The 21,014-nt window shown below is 39.2% G+C and overlaps 1 protein-coding gene across 1 annotated transcript in view; it reads right to left on the bottom strand.

The window, feature by feature from the left end:
• myo15b (myosin XVB) overlaps positions 1 to 21,014 on the bottom strand; it is a 176,896-nt gene that overhangs the window by 10,426 nt on the left and 145,456 nt on the right. The window contains exons 39-53 of the mRNA XM_088001092.1: positions 20,610 to 20,669; positions 20,417 to 20,492; positions 9,704 to 9,822; positions 7,694 to 7,809; positions 7,254 to 7,395; positions 7,004 to 7,115; positions 6,509 to 6,851; positions 6,352 to 6,415; positions 4,700 to 4,772; positions 4,539 to 4,615; positions 4,375 to 4,451; positions 1,050 to 1,180; positions 871 to 965; positions 670 to 747; positions 423 to 519 (exon numbers count right to left, since the gene is read on the bottom strand). Coding sequence (XP_087857218.1) covers positions 423 to 519; positions 670 to 747; positions 871 to 965; positions 1,050 to 1,180; positions 4,375 to 4,451; positions 4,539 to 4,615; positions 4,700 to 4,772; positions 6,352 to 6,415; positions 6,509 to 6,851; positions 7,004 to 7,115; positions 7,254 to 7,395; positions 7,694 to 7,809; positions 9,704 to 9,822; positions 20,417 to 20,492; positions 20,610 to 20,669 — 1,660 coding nt within the window. The remainder of the gene's footprint in view (positions 1 to 422; positions 520 to 669; positions 748 to 870; positions 966 to 1,049; positions 1,181 to 4,374; positions 4,452 to 4,538; positions 4,616 to 4,699; positions 4,773 to 6,351; positions 6,416 to 6,508; positions 6,852 to 7,003; positions 7,116 to 7,253; positions 7,396 to 7,693; positions 7,810 to 9,703; positions 9,823 to 20,416; positions 20,493 to 20,609; positions 20,670 to 21,014) is intronic.

Below are 21,014 nucleotides of genomic sequence, written 5' to 3'. Positions count from 1 at the left end.
TGAGATTTTTTTCTGAAATGAGTGACAAAAAATACTGAACTTTTAACAATATTAAAATGTTCTGATCTGTACTTGCAACACAGCAAGAAACGTGTACATCTACACCATTTGATACCCACCGTAGCAGCGTGGGTATCAAACACTGTCCTCATATTCATTTGAGTAGCTGAATGAAAAGTAATGAGAACCATTTTGAGATCATTTACAGAACATTAGAATTTTAGAAGGACAGACAGGGAAAACAGTTAGACCAAGAAGCAATTCTGCTGCATGAGTAAAACACTACACTATATTAAAAAGTTTAACAGTGACAAATAGATCAAAAACAGTTTACTAGCGTTACAGATGGACCTTGTCAAACCAGTTGAATACTCAATGTCTTTAGCCCATAGTTTACCACTAGTAATGGATGTCACAGTTACCTTGAAATCTTGTGGCGATGAGGGAAAACTCCTTGACCTCTGTAAACTCTACGATTTCCATGTTTTCACACAACTCTGTCACAACATCTACTGTCACCTAGATAAAGATAAAGATATAAAATGGCATATGTGTGTGTGTGTGTGTGTATATATATATATATATATATATATATATATATATATATATATATGTATATATATTTAAAACAAAAAATGTGCCATTTTTTGATTTAAAGACCAATCATACACTGAAGCTGCGAATCTTGACAGGAAACTCTACTCCTCCTGGCAACTGGATAGGAATGCGTTGAGAAGTTTTGCCAGTCTAAGAGACAAAATAAATAAAATCTTAAAATAATAGAAGCTTCAAATGGTAAAACTGAGAAATCCAACAAAAAGAAACATTTTTTTGTAGACAGATTTCTATTTGTTTAAATGTGTAACTTACTAGAACGGCCTCCATTTCAACATGTGAGGGAACGTTTCGTCGACCACCAAAATTGATTGAACGCTGGAGGTTATCCAGACATACCAATGCCAGCTCTGATGTAAGTACAAGTAAAAAAACAGGTAAGGCACACTAATAATTCAAAATACACTTAAGAAGTTACCTTTTGTCTTCTCTACCTTGGTATGGGTGTTCGTTGTCCTGACAGATCTCTTGCAGGTGCTGCATGACAAAGGGATGGAGAATCGGAGAGCAAGGGAAGAAGCCAGTAATAAGGCTAAGCAGCCGCCAACCGAAGGTACAGCTTGATCTGTAGAGGTGGCACCATGAATAAGTGTATGCAAAGAGGGTGATAGTATGAGAGCAGTGGGTTTCAATAATGTGTTTGAATTTTCCTTTCACCCTTTGTCAGATTTCTTGTTTATTATATTATGCATTTATTTTCATAATTTTGCTGTGGGTAGAGGCAGCAGTATGCCTTGTAGGCTCTGAGCGTGCCACACAAGTGCCTGAATGTAATTGGCTGTGGAGCTGGGTGCAGGTATATAAAGCCCCCTGCCCTCATCTGGTTGACATGACGTTTCTCTTCCGTTTCAGTCTTTTGCATTTGCTGGCGCTGCTAGGTAAAACGGGCTTCATATCTCCTCATCAAACCTATTATTTGTGGTAATTTATTTCCATTTTCTGCATAACAGCTGTGTACTAATGCACGCTTGAATGGTGCTCTTAATGACGCTCTAAACGCAGGTCAATCCGCCTTGAGGTAAGGAGCTTCCCACACTTTCTGTGTTTGTTAGCCTAGCTTTAGCTCAGCCTCTGTTGTATTGCCAGGCAAGGACCTTCACTCCAGCCATCTCCACTTCAATATGTGGGCAAGAAGCAATTAATTTAGGTTTATCTGCTGAACACAAACCAGTAGTTGAGCCAGAAACGGCCAGTTCTTGGTGTTGGTGGTCGACTTTCTGGGTGGTGGTCCTCTTTGTCTGGTTCGGTGCACGATTTTCTTTTACTTTTGCTGTCTTGTTTGCTGCGTTCCTTTAGTTTAGGTCACTACCCAGATCTGCACTGTCGTCTCAGAGCTGAGCTTTAACTTGTCCATTTTAATATGTGAATGGTTTTAAATGAGTGTTTTTCATGTTGACTAAAATAAACATTTGTATAATAAAATGATTGAATTGGGTAAAATTGTCTCAAGCCTCATCTGTAGCAGGGGGGTGGGGGGAGTTCAGGGCAAATGTGGATGTATGTTTTTTGATCTGGGAGTGGGAACATTAAATTTTTACTGCTAAAAACAATCTTCGAAAATACAATATGATTAATTTTGTAATTGACAGGGCCCCAGTTTCTTTTCATTTAATGAATTAAGGTTAGAGCTGCTGGTAATTTAATTCCTTAATTCATTAAATGAAACATTAAATGAAACTTAAACTTTTCCACTTGAAAAGTTTAAGGTAACTTTTCAAGTGGAGTTATTGCGATCAATTTTATCTATATTTAAATAGTGGTCTTAAATTCAAGTTGCCCATTTTCAATCACACTGGTCCTGCCACATAGAGTTCACATATCGTCTGAACGGACCTAATAAAGCCCTGAGAAGCATAGTAGCTTAAAAAATCTTTCATGTTTTATTTGAAGCAGTATTCTCCTTTAATAAGCTTAAGATACAAGACTTTCCTTAAAAAATTATCAAACATGTTGAGTTACAACTATGTTGAACTTTGGGTTCGACAGTCTCTTGACCTTTTGAATTTATGGTTTATGTTATGTCTTTATTTCAATTATGCTTATGAGAATTGTGTGTAATATAGGCAGGGGTGCTGCCAGGAATCTTGGGCCCCCTGACAAAAAATTAAATTGGGCCCCCCCTCACGCAGCTGCTGTTACAATTTCTTGAGTCTATCTGACCCATCAAAAGCGTCACAATTTCAAAGGCTTGCATCTGCCTTGCTTTCTTTGGTCCAATAGTGATAACTAGTACAATATTTACTGCTCATGAATTTTACATGCAAGAGTAAAATTTAGTATGCATACAGTCTGCATACAGTATGCAAGTAGGTTGCTTAATTTTTTTCTATTAGTTTTAGATTACTGAAATGTCTTTTCCCATGAGCAACAGTCAAAGGCAACATGCAAAATATACATGAAGCAATCCAGACTTCTCAAAAAATGCTATGTAGTTGCATTTTATTCAAGCTGCAGTATACAACTTTAATAAAAAATATGTTTTCTCCATATTTATTAAAGCTGTCATCATGTCGTGACAGTTTGTTATGAGACAGATGATCTGTGATCATCTGTCTCATCATGTTAGCTAAGCTAACTACGCATGTTAGCTAAGCTAACTACGCTGAATGGTTGATAATATCATACAGTCTACTCACCTCTCTTGGAGAAAAACTGAACTATAAATTGACACTCTTGCCTTTTTTTTCCTCTCTCTCTCTCTCTATTTTTTTTTTTTTTTTGAAAACCTGGTTTTATAACTTTTCTTAGCGGCATAGTAACTGCCACAATCGTTTTTGTTTCCTACTGTCTGCTGCTAACAGCAGACAGTAGACAACATGCGCTCCAAGCATGAACGAACCATTTAACGCAGATATGGGGGGTGGGGGAGGTTCAGGGCAAATGTGGATGTATGTTTTTTGATCTGGGAGTGGGAACATTAAATTTTTACTGCTAAAAACAATCTTCGAAAATACAATATGATTAATTTTGTAATTGACAGGGCCCCAATTTCTTTTTTATTTCTATGAACAATAAATAAATAAATTGTGGAGGACCCCCTGTTGGTCAGGGCCCCTAGAATTGTCATCACTTTTCCCCCCTATACCGTGCCCCTGAATATAGGCTTATCAACCCTGCAGCTTTAAAGAGCAACTGGTGTTAGATAAAAAATGTCTCAGATCTCAGTAGATTGAGAAACAAATTGTTACACCTCTGCTGTTTTTCAGTATAAAAGATGTTTGAACTCGGAAGCCAGAGACGACATTCTGATGGAGCAATTCTGAAATTGTTTTCAATTAATACATTCCTGGTAGAGCTGACTGAGAGCTTTTCACCCTGACAGTGCATAGATAAAGAGCATCTTCAATCAGTAGCTTTTTCAGATTCAATGTAGTACAGGCTACTGCAGGAGAGTTTTCCTGCCACCACCATCTTCAATAACTCTTTGAAGAATCTAAATTAATGATTTACAACATTTAATTTTCCTCTGGGATTAATAAAGTATTTTTGTATTTGAATTGACTTAATTTATTTTTTCCTACAAGATAGGTTTTTACTTCCTCCTTGCAGTGGACCCCACAAGTTTTTACCCTGAGTGCTGTCCCGGTGGGGTTGCACTGACCCCATATGCGCTTTTGAGTTTTTTTGTGCTGATGGAACATCCCCATCGTTTCCCCGTTGTCTGACCCGGACATCTGCCATGCTCTTGCTGAGTGTTGAGCTTGGACTATGGGAGGGTTCACAATAAAATTTAATCTCAAATGAATGTGAAATACCCACCTGGTGGGGTTGTTGGTTGTTTGTTTGATGACCTGGCAGTAGATTTCATCTCTAAGAATTTCCTTTTCCTTCCCTAACTAAACAAATAAGGGAAAATGATTTTAAAGTAATACCAAAGTAACACCTGTCAACATCAACGTCAAACTTTGAAAATATTTCCTGACCAGCAGGATATGAGTTAGGCAATTTGCTTGTGTAGTGTTCTTCTGTGTTGTGATGTCCCCCATAAACTGCATCAGAGCTGTAAATAGAGATAGCCACATGACCTTCTTTAGGATCCAAAACAGTAACATATGTTTCAATAAAATAGGATTAGTAAACTCACTTATGAAGCACTCAACAGCCAAATCATTGATTTCAGAATCATTGTAGAGAATGAGTGACTCCTGGATGGGGACCTTAATAAAAAATAAAATACAGTTAGATCTTAATTTTAAAACTTTAAAACATACCTCATTACTTTCCACTCAACCATGAAATAAACATTTATAAATACTTTTCAGAATCTTTTCTAATGAAATCTGTTGACTTCTGTGGCTTGATAGCACCTGGTTCAACCAAATAAATAATGCACACAGAAAATGATTTATTCAAAGACATACAGAATTCTTACTGACTTAGGGGCATAAGATTACATTTATCTTGATCTGCAATGGTACAGAGTTCAAATTATTTGATACAAAGTTAGAAAAATTGTTTTTACAAGTTTAAATGCTTACTGGTACTCCTCAGTATCGTTATTCATATTTCTCAGAATAACCACAGAAATATGAAGATGATCCCTCTGACTCTATTCAGCTCTGCTAACACTTATCCTTACCTTCAGAGGATAAGTTATGTCACCCCACCATGGTACAGCTATTATGCCTTGTTTTAATTGATTTGTATGGGTAAAAATGGCAGTTTGGATGCTATTTTGTTGGTTTCCATAACACTCAACAGTCAAAGCACTGATTTTAGAATTATTGTAGATTCTGAAACCTACAATAGTATCAGAACCATTGCACTGATTCTGAAATCATTGTATATAATCTGTCTATACATCTTACCATACAGCACCATTCAATATGGTCTGTTTGTAGGACAGAAAAATGTCACAGCTTGTGATACGTTTGTCACCAGGCTAGTATGATGCCACATTTGGGTTTTACTCTGCCTGGCCAATGAGAGTCCAATGGGCTTTGGGAACACGCTCCCAAATATGGTAGACCGTAAAATAGTGCTCCAAACCACACCGGCCACGTCATGCAGAGGACACAAGGCATCAGCTTAGAATATTTGTCAGCCATCTGTGACATCTGCCGTGCTCAGGAAGAGCACGGCAACAATGTTAGTAAATTGTCTATCAGGACTGCTTTATTTGTTGTTTTTTTGCTGCCTTGCTTTGTGCTTGATTCTGCCCTATTTCTGTCAAGCTGAATAGGGCAAGCAGAACTTGTTATTACCAAGTTCTGCTTGCTATTTGGAAAATACTTTGAAATATGGATTAAGCATGATGTAGCTCAACCATCTCACTATTTATGGTGTCTGTCCCATTCTACTTGTGCAAACTACTGGCTGTCATTGTACAGAAAAGCACATCGGAAGAGGCAAATGAAGAATTGTCCTGGTTGGACTAAAGCTCAATTAGGTCTGGTTGTGTTGTGATTAATCTTAAATGTCAGTTTTCATATAAGAGAGGGTGTACTAACTGGATATTTTTTCATCTATAATGGAATAAAAATAGTGAATATGAAGGAGAGTATGATACAGAATATAGCTTGTATAAAAAGGTGCATATTTACAACAAATGTGATATATTTGGTGAAGAATCTCTTGAATTAGTTGACTGAAATGAGCTGCAATGCTGAAGTTAATGTCATTTAAAAATATATTCCAGAGAAAGTGGCTAAAAATTATGTTCCTGATAAGTGAATGTAAAGTTTTAAACACAACAGAAGACATGGGTCACCAATCAGAATGTTCATAGGGTCTTACCACTGTGTGCTGAACTGCTTCTGAAAAATTTCTTCCAGTGACTGGCACTCCTGTTGTCTCCATTCTTTCAGCACCAATTAATGCAACACAACATTAGCCTTGCTCTGTTAAACACACATAATAATATGAACAGGATTTACGTGGAAATTTTACTTACCTAAAATACTTGGAAGCAAAGTCAGCCATAGCAGAAAAGATCTCTAGGTCATGGTTGGATCCTTTTTGTGAGCTTTGGGCAAGTGTGTGTTGTAAGCCCTCTACTGAAGACGGATTCATGGCCTCCCGATTAGACTGCACAGAACGATTGTTGGGTATGTGTCTGCTGGTGGGGACTGGTGAAGGGCCATTGAATGAACTGACTGGCTTAGCATTCCTCATGCTTTTTCTCCTGTCATCTCTTCGATCTAGATGGAGCCAGTGATAATCTGGGGCTGCACAAGGCTGGGTGAGGTCCAGTGGAAAAAGACCAGAACGCCCACCGGTGCTCCCAAACTCCCAACCTAGTGCAACATTCACAGTAGGTTAACATTAAAATAGTAGAATATTAACAGCATGGGTGGGATATGCTGGTAGAAATAATTAATACTTAGCATATCTAATGTTAAATACAGTAAATATACAATTATGACTACCACTGAACTAATGATCTCACCAGTCTGAAGGCCTTCCATTTTCTGCAGTTTGATGATATCCCCCTTACTGAAGCTCAGAAGCGTCTTGTCATCCGTTACAAAACTCTTTAGAGCAACCATGTGGCCCGAGTCCTTAAGAAAAAGGAAAAAGATATGTATAAAGATGGTTAAAATCTAAAATGGGATAAGATGCAAGGGAGATTTAGCAAAGACAAACTAATACTTTTAAAGGAAATATAAGATTTAAAAAAAAATACAAAAAAAAATCACCTTGATGAGTTCCTTGAGGAAAACTTCGATCATGGCAGTGATCTGAGGAGCCCTGGTTGACAGCAGCACTAAGTTTTCCATTTTAAGGTCCAGTTTTACTTTGTCTGCTCCCTCAAGGTTAACAGACAGCACCTCTGCAAAACTATATTCATATAAAATATTATTCTGGGCCAGAAACAGTGATGGCAGTGAGTGGCATTGAATGTTAAGTTTTAATTAGAGTTAACATTCAAACAAATAAGGGTAATAAGATGATTATTTGTCACATTTTTAAGCTAGTTAATTAGTATGTTCATGTCAGAACTTTGATCTGGAAGTGATGGCTTGCCAGGTTCAACCCTGTTTTAGTTTAAGTTGGAAAACCATAGGGTTTTCAGAAGTTATTTCTATATTTAAAAGGAAATTGTCAGATAAAGACTATTACTGGCTAATATACATACCTGTAACTTTTGAGCAGTTTGAGATGTTTAGGATTGATGCCTGATGCTTTCACCACCTTCAATAGACGAATCCCTCTATGAGAAACACCCAAAACTTGAGCATCTCCATTGTGTGGCTGCATGTAAAAAAATAATATTTTTTAGTGGTTACTGTACAGTATGTCATATCTAATGGATAATGAAGGCTTAATTTATTAATAACTACACCAGTTATTAATAAAATAACTTGTTTAGTTATTTTGGGGAACAACTGATCTGCCTCAAGACTGTATTGAGAGACTGTAAAGTCTGAATGTCAAATGTTGTTGGAAGAGTTTGCACAGATACGACATGTGTGCAAAAGACAAAATTGTTGCTTTGACCCAAAATGGCTGACTTCCTGTTGGGTTTGGACCAAGGCTCCAATAGACATTTCTGTAGGTCCTGACAAGTCACACATCTGTACAGAGTTTGATGATTGTTGGCCAATGCATGGATTGGGGCTACTTTTTTAGATTTTGTTTTAGAATTCTAAGGGGTTTGGTGGAAGAATTAGACCACAGTCATCAAATATTGGACAGCATTCCTGTCGTGAGGAGGGGAGGTGGATTAAGATTGATCATATCAAATGAAGTGCAGATCAGCTGAAATCTGTGGAATTTAGAGCCAAATGTAATGTAAATGTGATGTCTGAATTTGCCCTCCAGAGAAGTTTTTGTGCTTTCACCAAAAGTGAGACCAATTTGTTATCTGTTTTCTGAATCAAGAAGACAGATAAGACAGAAGATGTTATTTAGGTCAGATATGGACCTTTCAAAGTAAAGCATTACATTTCTGGTTGTCAGGAAGTGTCGCTTAGGTGATGTCATGATTTGACTATTGAGTATTATAGAGGACTGGATGTGGAGGTTTGATGTCTCAGCGACTTTTTGTGTTTCATAGCAAAATATCAAACTTTGGCTGGGGTCTGGCCACACCTCTTCAACATACTCAAAAACTCACCATTTTGATAACTTTTAATGCCCCGTGCTTTATGAGCAAACTGACCAGGTTTCAAACTGATCAATAAAAATCTGTTGGAGGAGTTGGATTAAATGTGAAGGCTGTAAATCGCCATAATGAGGTGAAAATTGGAATTTCAATCCAAGATAGCTGGCTTCCTGTTTGTTGTAGAGTATGGGTGCAAGAGAGTTTTCTGTAGGTCTTTGGGAGTTGTACAAATTTTATTGCTGTACAATAAAGTAAGGTCAATGTGGAGGGTCTTTTGAAAGTTGCCATGGAGAACTGTTAAGAAATTTCTGTTTCAACTTTTGCAAACCCTTGCTTGCTTTTTCTTCCTGGTTCCTGTTTTTGTTCTGCTCTGGCTCCCTGCGTTCTGTGACTTTTGTAAGTTTTCAGTTTTATCATCAAAGAAAATTCTCCATGCTCCCAGCTCCCGTCTGCATTTTTGAAAACCAATGTTATCAAAAAATGCAGTTTACTGACATTTTTTAACTATTGTTAAAATATTTTCTAAGCTGAAATGTAAAAGCAATGAAAAGAGATGCAATATGGCGTTAAAACTATGTCTTTACTAAACTCAGTTGGAGTGGTATGGTACGGTGCAATTTATCCACGCTCACTGCTTTCTTGCTCAGCAGGAGGGAGCAAGAAAGTTCCGTCCTGCTGAGAAAACTCAGCAGGAGCTGAATGTAGCTTCCTAATGTAAAAAGCTACATTATCTAGCTTTCCTACATAGATAATGTTTGATCATTTGACACTATAATGTACATAAGACCATCTTAGGGAACATAAAGTATCTGACTGGACTGTGTGTCATGGAAACTAATCTGTCTGTATGATTGTATTGTATTAGTATGAGTTAGATTTGCTGTATATTTCTATTATTGGAACATTTATTCAATCTGTTTTTATTTTAATGTGCAATGATATTAAATTAGTCAAGAAGTGCAATATATATATAAAAAAAAAAACCTAAATAACAAAAATGGACAAAACAAATGTACCATATTCCTTTTTCTTGAAGCTTACCGTCACAGGGTAGAGTCGACTAAAGTAGTTCTTCCAGTTATCTCGAGCGGCAATAACAATTCTCTTCTTCATGTTGTCATCCTGAATGGTACTTATGTTTGTTCCCACGTTGAAATTTGCTATAAAGGCACAATGACATTGGGAAAGTTAAGTTAAGTTTTGTTATATTAGAGGATAAAAAAGTAGGAAGCTTGCAAAAACCTCAGAACTGCTGCTAACTGTGGAGAAGATGGTGGAAGCATTATACATGATACAACAATAATAACATTTTAAGAAATTGTGTAAATTACAACAGTCTTAAATAGAAGGCAACCAGATATTTGCCTAGTTTTCCATAAAGAGCTTATGAGGAACCTGAGATCATTTGGTGTGAGAGAACACTATTCAGAAGGTTCTATGATAGTGTGGTGGCTTCAGTGATCCTCAATGCTGTGGTCTGCTGGGCTTGTGGGAGCTGAGAGAGGGACAGCAAGAGACTTAAGGTAATCAGAAGGGCTGGCTCAGTTGGAACTGCTCTGGACTCCATTGAGGAGGTGGGTGAGAAGAGGACATTAGCTAAGCTCAAAGCAATTATGATTAACTCCTCTCACTTCCTGTATAAGACTGTGAGGACCTTAGGCAGCTCCTTCAACAGCAGACTGAACTTCCTGAAGTGTTGGGTAGGAAAGATACTGCAGGTCATTCACACTAAGTGCAGTCAGACTGTATAACACCTACTGCTGAAATATCTGTACTACTCCCTACCACTACTTCCTCTGTTATCTCTCGTCCATGTACTTACTACTGTATTGTCATTGTGTGATGCCATTGTTTCTTCAGTTATTTTTATACATATTTTAGTACAATATCACAGATTCTTTAAGAAAAAAAATATACATGGTATATAGCTTTCAGTTATTCTATATGTTAGACTGTCTTTCTTTGGGATTTGATTATTTTCATTGTGTGTCATCTCAACAGATGACATACAATGAAGAACAAAATTGCTAATGTCAATACTTTAGCAATTTTGTTCTTTGCTGCTGTGACACATGAATTTAACCATGATAGGTTTAATAAAATCTATCAGTCTGTCTGACACTCTTTGTCAACCCTATTGTAATAGAAATGATCTAGGTGACCGAGTATATACAAAGGCATCATGTGTAAATCTTACAGAAACATATGAGAACCTAACTCAGAATCTCAATTACGGAAGTGTTTTCCAGTATGATAAATGATGAAAGTTGGATCATGTCCCCTGAGACAAGTTCTTTGTCTCAGGAAAAAAAACATTAGCTAATCCATCCATCCATCCATCCATCCATCCATCCATCCATCCATCCATCCATCCATCCATCCATCCATCCATCCATCCATCCATCCATCCATCCATCCATCCATCCTCTTATCCGGGGTCGGGTCATGGGGGCAGCAGCTTAAGAAGGGAGGCCCAGACTTCCCTCTCCCCAGCCACTTGTTCCAGCTCCTCCGAGGGAATCCCAAGGCGTTCCCAGACCACCTGAGAAACAGTCCCTCCGGCGTGTCCTGGGTCTTTCCCAGGGCTTCCTCCCGGTAGCATCCTGCAGGCATCCTGACCAGATGCCCAAGCCACCTCAACTGGCTCCTCTCAACGTGGAGGAGCAGCGGGTCTACTCTGAATCCCTCCCAGATGACCGAGCTTCTCACCCTATCTCTAAGGGAGAGCCCAGCCACCATACAGAGAAAACCCATTTCGGCTGCTTGTATCCGGGACCTCGTTCTTTCGGTCAAAGCTCATGACCGTAGATAAGGGTTGGAACATAGATTGACCGGTAAATCAAGAGCTTCGCTTTGTGACTCAGCTCTCTCCTCACCACAACGGACTGGTACAGCGCCCGCTTCACTGCAGACGCTGCACCAATCCGCCTGTCGACCTCCTGCTCCTTTCTTCCCTCATTTGTGAACAAGATCCTGAGATACTTAAACTCCTCCACTTGGGGCAGGACACACCCCCCGACCCGGAGAAGGCATTCTAACCTTTTCCGGCTCAAGACCATGGCCTCGGATTTGGAGGCACTGATCCCCATCCCGGCTGCTTCACACTCAGCTGCGAACTGCTCCAGCGAGAGCTGCAGATCACGACCTGATGAGGCCAACAGGACCACATCATCCGCAAAAAGCAGAGATGCGATCCTAAGGCCACCAAAATGGATCCCCTCAACACCTCGGCTGCGCCTAGAAATTCTGTCCATGAAAGTAATGAACAGAATCGGTGACAAAGGGCAGCCTTGGCGGAGTCCAACTCTCACCGGAAACGAGCCCGACTTACTGCCGGTGTTACGTCAATCCGCGTTTCCCCATCAGATACGGTTCCCCCTTCGTCTTCTTGCCGCTCCGCCCCGCCCACGCGGCAAAATAGGCGCGTGCTCGTGACTAGCACTAAGAAAGCACGCGCGTAGCAAGCACGAGCTTGTTCGGCGCGCTTGTCTGAGGAACTACGGACACCGTGAAAGCTCAAACAACATGTTTCGGCAAAGTTGTCACACTTTCTTCACGTTTTTGCGGGAAACTAATAGTAATAATACTAATAATTATAATAAATATAATAAATATATATGTTATACATATTATAATTATAATAAATAATATATATTTTATACATATATTATAATTATAATACATAATATATGTTATATATATTATAATTATAATATATATATATGTTGTATAAATTATAATTATAATATGTTGTATATATTATAACTATGATAGATAGATAGATAGCCTGGTGTTATATGAATTAAAAACAGGGCAATGCAATTTAATGCTCAATATTACCCATCAGATACCGTTTCCCCTGTTTTAAAGTGGGGGAACGCTATCTGATGGCCATAAATCTCCCATCAGATACCGTTTCCCCTGTTTTAAAGTGGGGGAACGGTATCGGATGGCCACATTTCACCCATCAGATAGCGTTCCCCCTGTTTTACAGTGGGGGAACACTATCTGATGGACATATTTCACCCATCAGATAACGTTCCCCCTGTTTTACAGTGGGGGAACGGTATCTGATGGCCACAGTTCACCCATCAGATAGCATTCCCCCTATGTTAAAATCACCCATCAGATAGTGTTCCCCCACTGTAAAACAGGGGGAACGCTATCTGATGGGTGATTTTAACATAGGGGGAACGCTATCTGATGGGTGATTTTAACATAGGGGGAACGCTATCTGATGGGTGAACTGTGGCCATCAGATACCGTTCCCCCACTGTAAAACAGGAGGAACGCTATCTAATGGGTGAAATGTCTCCATCAGATACCGTTCCCCCACTGTAAAACACGGGGAACGCTATTTGATGGGTGATTTTAACATAGGGGGAACGCTATCTGATGGGTGAACTGTGGCCATCAGATAGTGTTCCCCCACTGTAAAACGGGGAACGTTATCTGATGAGTAAAAAGTGGCCATCAGATAGTGTTCCCCCACTGTAAAACAGGGGGAACGCTATCTGATGGGTGAAATGTGGCCATCAGATACCGTTCCCCCACTGTAAAACAGGGGGAACGCTATCTGATGGGTGAAATGTCTCCATCAGATACCGTTTCCCCTGTTTTAAAGTGGGGGAACGCTAACTGATGGCCATAAATCTCCCATCAGATACCGTTTCCCCTGTTTTAAAGTGGGGGAACGCTATCTGATGGCCATCTTTCACCCATCAGATACCGTTTCCCCTGTTTTAAAGTGGGGGAACGCTATCTGATGGCCATAAATCTCCCATCACATACCGTTTCCCCCACTTTAAAACAGGGGAAACGGTATCTGATGGGTAATATTGAGCATTAAATTGCATTGCCCTGTTTTTAATTCATATAGCACTATGCTATCTATCTATTATAATTATAATATATACAACATATATATTATAATTATAATATATACAACATATTATAATTATAATAATAATATATACAACATATATATATATATATATATATATATAATATAACTAATATATATAACATATATTATGTATTATAATTATAATATGTATAAAATATATATTATTTATTATAATTATAATATGTATAACATTTATTATAATTATTAGTATTATTACTATTAGTTTCCCGCAAAAAACGTGAAGAAAGTGTGACAACTTTGCCGAAACATGTTGTTTGAGCTTTCACGGTGTCCGTAGTTCCTCAGACAAGCGCGCCGAACAAGCGCGTGCTTGCTACGCGCGTGTTTTCTCAGTGCTCGTCACGAGCACGCGCCTATTTTGCCGCGTGGGCGGGGCGGAGCGGCAAGAAGACGAAGGGGGAACCGTATCTGATGGGGAAACGCGGATTGACGTAACACCGGCAATGCGGACCAGACTCTGACACTGGTTATACACTGTATTCCCAAACAGTTGTACTAGCTCATAACTAATAAGTTCACAGCAGTCAAACGTCGTTATGAAGTTGACCAAACTATAAAGTTTTTAGCTCTGTTGAGATTTATGCCACTTTAACGGAACAGGGCTCAATATTTTATAGCTAATTTGTGTGGAACGCTCAAAAAAGGTTTGAGTGTAGTGTCATGACGTTAGCACTCCATTCCAGTAGGTGGCGGTAATGCACATCTTTAAGTTGCTTGCCAACCGCCATCAAACAAGAAGAAGAGGAAGAAGAAGAAGAGGAAGAAGAAGAAGAAGAAGAAGAAGAAGAAGAAGAAGAAGAAGAAGAAGAAGAAGAAGAAGAAGAAGAAGAAGAAGAAGAATAATGGGCTCTTTGCACCTAAGGCCAACGCCTTAGGTGCAAAGAGCCCATTCTTCTTCAACACGTCACATCTCCAGGAGCTAATGCGGCTCACTTTTTTCCGCTTTGAGTTACCATGACTGGTAGAAAAGACCAAGTCATATTTCAGATGCAAAAAAACAATACTATTAACATTGTTGTCTTCCTAATATAATGGGCTTTTAAGTTTTTGTTAATTTCCAAGCGATCCTGAATTAAGAAGATGGCTTGTAAATATCTGTCGCTACCAGCTAACGCCGCACAGCAAAGTTTGCAGCCTTCACTTCACTCCGGATCAGCCTAAAACTACCGGGGATACGGATGATAAATAAAGGAGCCTCCCTGAGTTATTTCCATGGAATCACTTCTGTATTCAGCCTGAAAGAGTTTATGGGAACCAGAGAGCAGACCAGAGCCAGACAGCCGAGCCGCCTGTACATACTGCTGTAAACACCGTCCTATCTGAGCTCTTCACAAGAAACATGCAAAGGTAATAAAACGAAATAACACGGAGACATGAAGCAACACGGTCATATTTTTCTAAAAGCAGCAACTTTGAACCTGAACAGCTGAACCAGATCTCTGACACCAGAGCTGCGCTACTGTCAAGCTATGAGGCTTGTTGAGCTCCGTCAGGCTTCGTAAGTAAAAAGTCCGAACCGTAACCGAACCCCTTTAGTCTGACACTAACGACAATAAACACACATAATATACTTGAAAATTAGGTAAAAACATTGTCCGTTAGAATGTTTAGATACTTAAATAGCACATTTTACAAGAACAATGTCCGAGAATATTGCCTACTAGCATAAGCTAACGTTAATGTTAGCCACAAAGTTTAAGTAAAACTCACCTTCGTGTCAGTGAATGTATAACGAGGCGAACATCTTAAAACCTTTCTCCAGCTGACTTGTTGGGGCTTCGGATTGATGTACAAACCTTGGCCAAGCACTGCAAGCACCTAATGTAAATGATATTTGTATTGGATCGGAAACAATCGAGCCGCTTTACCTCGAACGCGGAAGCTGAGGTGCAAAGAGCCCATTTGTCTTGATTCGGAGTTTTGACCATCCTGTGGTTAACCCCGTTTCAAAGTTTAAAAATAAAAAAAAATAGTTAGAAGTATTTTTTCTGCATGAAATTTTTTCTATTTGTCTTAATAGGTGCACTCTATGTATAAAATGAAAATGGTTCATTTTACACACTTGCAGCCCCCCCTAGGTCCATTTGTTACATTGATACTGTTCCGGGTCAATTTGACCCGGCATACAAGTTGAAGGGTAAAAAGGTTAAAACAATGTCCAATTCTGTTTGTTTCCTTGCACCTATGAGACATATTTCACCACACACACACAAACACCACACCACACATGCATGAACACACACACATACACACACACACACCACACACACACCTAAACACGCACACAAACCCACTCTTTCACTATTCTCTTTACTTCACTAGGAAGCTCCCAGAAAGCAGGTGTTCATACAACTTTTGACAGGAACCTTTTCTGTTCCTGTGGACAAACTCCACCCACACTGAGTGGACACCCAGCAGGAGTGGGGGGGGGGACATAAATACTCTCTGCAAGGGAGTCCTAAACGCATTACACACTGAAGGTACATGTAATATCGTCACTGTTGGAGATCAGGAAATGAGCAGAAGGGAAATAAAAAGATGACAACCATAGAAGCTCTGGAACTTCTTGTTGATCATGCCAGGATGGCAGTAACTCACATCACAGACATCAAGTCAGTCTGAGCTACTCGTGTCTAGTGCAATACAGAAAATCATTGTTGAAATGACAAGTCTAAAAGGAAGGCGAGTTTTTGGAGAGAACTGGAAGGAGCTGGACCAGATGCATTACATGCATATTTGAGGGGGGTCCTCATTCTGACCAGAGTTTTCAAGTCAAAGGATGAATCAACAGCCAGTCTAAGGGATGCAGAGACAGGCAGGGTAATATTTCGGGCCATAATGTTTCTGGAGACTTGTCTCCAGAGTAATCTGATTTGACAATCGGTGGACAAGACAAACTAGCAGCTAATAGATCAGTGTGGAACATGTGGGTTGTAACTTCTCCTGTCCTATAAAACAGGCCCCAATGTCACAGTAGATGGAAGATTTGTGGCATTCATAAAGATCACCGCTGGCATTCAGAGGTCGCTGCTCATTTACACTATATATGCCTTCCACACCAGCTAAATATGACATAAAAATCTGGGCAGCATGTGATGAAAAACCCAGTTATGTTTTGGACATGCAGGTTTAAACTGGAAATCCACCTGGAGGATCATCTTCAGGACTCATTTATCTAGATTTTAGTCAGCAGGTCAGTTTGACCCAGGGCAGAATAGGGTCTCAAGTTCAATTATAAAGATGACCCCTTCAAAAAAAAAATCTAAATGTAATATAAAAAAATTTACAAAAAATCACTTTCAAAGATACTTAGTGTTATTTTGTGTTTAGGTTTTTCAGTGGGCATAAAAAAAAATGTAAATCACATTTTTTTATGTCCGAATGAGTAAATTGTCGTCATTGATCCTTTATTTGTGAGGAATAAAAAACATAATTGCACAAATATTGATTGAAATGGTTAGTATAGGAGTTAATAATCAGACACAAAAAAGATTTGGAGGATTTTTTTGGTTTCTGACACTATAGCATGACTAAACACTCCCCGGGTCAAATTGACCCGCGAACATTATTGCTGTACCTCAGAAACGAACATAACAGGAGGGTTAAATCAACCCTGATTTGGTAAGTAAGAAAACGGTTTTGTTGTTGTTGTTTTTAACTCAGTTGGACTATTCCAGAAAGGAGGTTTAACAAACTCTGAACTGTAATATTCCAAACGGGTTCGTTTGGTCCACACAAGATTATAGTTAGTTTTATTTTTTATCAGACCAGTGCTGTTTGTTAGTACCTTGCAATGTTTTGATTACTTCCTGCAATCTTCATCAGAAATCATGTGGCGTTACTGTGACGTGTCTGCCAGCTGATTTTAACCCTGCATAAATCAGCTGGCAGACACGTCACAGTAACATTATGTAGCAGTTTAAGTTCATAATGCTAAGTGACAGTAACGTCTTGACATCAATAGCATATTTTTTGTCCTTGAGGGACTGAACTCATTCTTGTATTTGTGTTTTGGAGTCAGCAGATGGTCCAGACCTCACAGACACTCCGGTGGCTCTTCTGACAGAAGTCAAAGATGACAATATTGATGCAGCCCTGTTCAGCCCAGAGAGGATGAAATACTTTCTAAAATACTTTTCAGTGGTCCAACAAATTTGGCTAAATCCTTTCTCTTGCTCTTTGGGTACATCTATGTGCTAGACCTATAGTACCCAAAGAATCTAGAGCTTACATTCACATTTATACAAAAAGTTCTGATGTGTCTTGAGGACAATAAACCATTGAAAGGGCGTCTCCTGACGCTAAAGAATGATTTGGTCAATGAGAATGGACACTCAGACTGGACTATATACTATTGAGGAAGTTTTTAGTTTTTTTTGCAGTAAGTGCCAAAATGTTTCTAAATATTTTTCAATGGCTACACATTCTAATAGTTGTTGTTGAGGATAGCTTATACGTATAATTTTGAATATTATCATGAATCTTTTGTGAGTTTTTATCATAAGGGGCTGGAGTCATCTCCTTTTCTGTTTGTTTTAATTTATGACAAGCACTTTGATTTGATTAAAAAGCACATTGTATTGAATAACAAAAAATTAATTAAAAAAGTTGTTCAGTTGACCTGTTGTGTCACTTCACTATTTCAGTATAGGGTTAATTTTGAGTGCATGTCCCCCAGATTATGAGTTGAAGAATATTGAAAAATGTCAGTGTATTTCCAGAATTATACGAGTTGAATATATTGAAAAGTTTAAGTGAAATGCTCCTTAATCATAAATTGATAAATATCAATATTTATAAGACAATGTTGAGATAATTTAAGGCAACTGCACCTGTAATTTTTATTTTATGTAAACTTAAGACATTTAAAAACATCACTAAAATATTTTGTGTAATCTGTTACAAAATATTTTTGGAGTTCTGTGAACTTGTTAGGGTTTACAGTGTACAGGGACCTGACAGCCGACACCCTATCCGACTGACCCTCCTCTCCAGGACCCCTGAATAGACCTTACCAGGGAGGCTTAAGAGTGTGACCCCCCTGTAATTGCAGCACACCTTTGGTCCCCCTTTTTAAATGGGGACCACCACCCAAGTCTGCCAATCCAGGGAACTGCCCCTGATGTCCATGCAGTATTGCAGAGTCGTGCCAGTCAGCACAACCCTACAACATCTAGAGCCTTAAGGGTGAATCTCATCCACCCCCGGGGCCCTGCCACCGAGAAACTTCTTAACCACCTCGGCGACCTCATCCCCAGAGATTGGAGAGCCCGACCCAGAGTCCCCAGGCACTGCTTCCTCAATGGAAGGCATGTTGGTGGGATTGAGGAGGTCTTCAATCCCACCAACATGCCAACAGGTCCGCAATGTCCCGAGTCGAGGTCAGCAGCACACCATCCCCACTATAAACAGTGTTGGTGCTGTACTTCTTCTCCCTCCTGAGGCGCCTGATGGTGGACCAAAATCGCCTCGAGGCCGTGCGGAAGTCTTTCTCCATGGCCTCTCCAAAATCCTCCCACGCCCGGGTTTTTGCCTCAGCAACCACCCGAACCGCATGCCGCTTCGCCTGCCAGTACCCATCAGCTGCTTCTAGAGTTCCGTAGGTCAAAAAGGCCCGATAGGACTCCTTCTTCAGCCTGACGGCATCTTTTACCGAAGGTGTCCACCAACGGGTTCGAGGGTTGCCGCCACAACAGGCACCGACAACCTTGTAGCCACAGCTCCGATAAGCCGCCTCGACATGGTCCACTGAGACTCAATGTCCCGCACCTCCCCCAGAACGTGTTCAAAGTTCTGCCGGAGATGGGAGTTAAAGCTCCATCTCACAGGAGACTCTGCCAGAGGTTCCCAGCAGACCCTCACAATACGTCTGACCGGCATTCTCCCCCACCACCGGAGCCAACTCACCACCAGGTAGTGGTCAGTGGACAGCTCTGCACCTCTCTTCACCCGAGTGACCAAGACATACGGCTGCATATCCGATGAAACAATGACAAAGTCGATCATTGCTGATAATATATTGCAATAAAATATTATTATCTAAAGACTCAATGCAAAATTTTGAAGTAACTCTGGAGTTTAAAGCTGTATTAGTTCTAGAAAATGGTTCTTGACTAATTGGCAGATAATGGGAACATAAAACACTATGGGCCTGATCTACAAATATTCCAAATAATGAACAGTAAATTTCATGAGAGAAAAAAAAGAAGAATGCGCAGTAAGTGGATGTGTTGCAGGTGTTCTACAAAGATTGACCATGCAAGTGCAAGTGCCACTGGTTGTCATCATGGAGGGTGTTGGAGAGTAGAGTGGTCAAAAAAGAAAAATGAAGTAAAAAGTCATTATGCTGGCAAACAAATAAAAAAAAATAATACATTGAATTTAAATTAGCATACAACATGATAAACAGTAAAAACATTTAAAGATCAATCAAAATAAAGCTATAAACAGCTATTTTTAACTCCCCTGACTCCCCACCAGAGCATGCTCTTCAACTCTGTCAGCCCAATCTTATCTCCAATCCTTATGTGATAATCTGGAAATAAGGCATATTACTTATTTGTAAATATAGATGCTAAAACACCACCCGCAATGTGGTTCTGGTTTAATAAACTGCTTGCTGCTGATGAGTCTTTACATTTGCATATCCTATCCATATCCAGTATTTTGCACTTTCTGATGACCAGCAAATTTTGCATATTCTGTTTGTGTGTTGTTTGTAGATCATTTTTGTGCATGGTATCAAGTTTGTGCCTGTTTTTATAAGCGCAAATCTTTAGAAGGTAAGGTCATATGTTGCTTCCTGACATAGTCCAAAGAATTCTCACCAAGAAGGTCTTTCATTTTCCTTCTTTCTTCACTATCAATTCTCACACAGTTGTCAGAGTAGGTGTCTCTCATGATCTGAAAAAAATAAATAAATAACACATCCAGCAAAGGTTATAAAATCTGATCTTGATTTTCTAATATGATATTGAATGGAAAGTTAGATGCATAAAAAAAGGCTGATCAAATAGCTACCTGTTCACACAACAGGTTAAGGACATAAGGCTTGTTGAAGAGTTCTCTTGGATAAAACACCTGCAGATGAAATGAGAGGTTACTTAATAGGGATAATTTTTCAGATTTTCTCATAAATTGGGTATTATAAAACAGGCAGACTTGACATTGTTTTTGTAGAATTTACATAAATTTAATTTAAACAAATAGTTCACCATTTACACAATAAGCACAATATCTGCAAGACAGTAACAGAGATAATCATAAAAGGGAAAATCTATTTGGTGATTGAAATTGAGGAGCAAATAAATCAGCAGAGCTATGAATAATACAAATTCCTGAATTCAGGGCTGCTGGTTTAATTAATTTGGAGATAATGGCTTACAAATTGAAAATCATCAATGGAACTCCAAAACAATAAGGAAC

Source organism: Poecilia mexicana, unplaced genomic scaffold (genome assembly GCF_051168715.1).
Source record: "Poecilia mexicana isolate PSO_F unplaced genomic scaffold, ASM5116871v1 scaffold_19, whole genome shotgun sequence".
Lineage (NCBI taxonomy): Eukaryota > Metazoa > Chordata > Actinopteri > Cyprinodontiformes > Poeciliidae > Poecilia > Poecilia mexicana.
The sequence above is the reverse complement of the archived record's forward strand: the minus strand, read 5'-3'. Positions and strand labels throughout refer to the sequence as shown.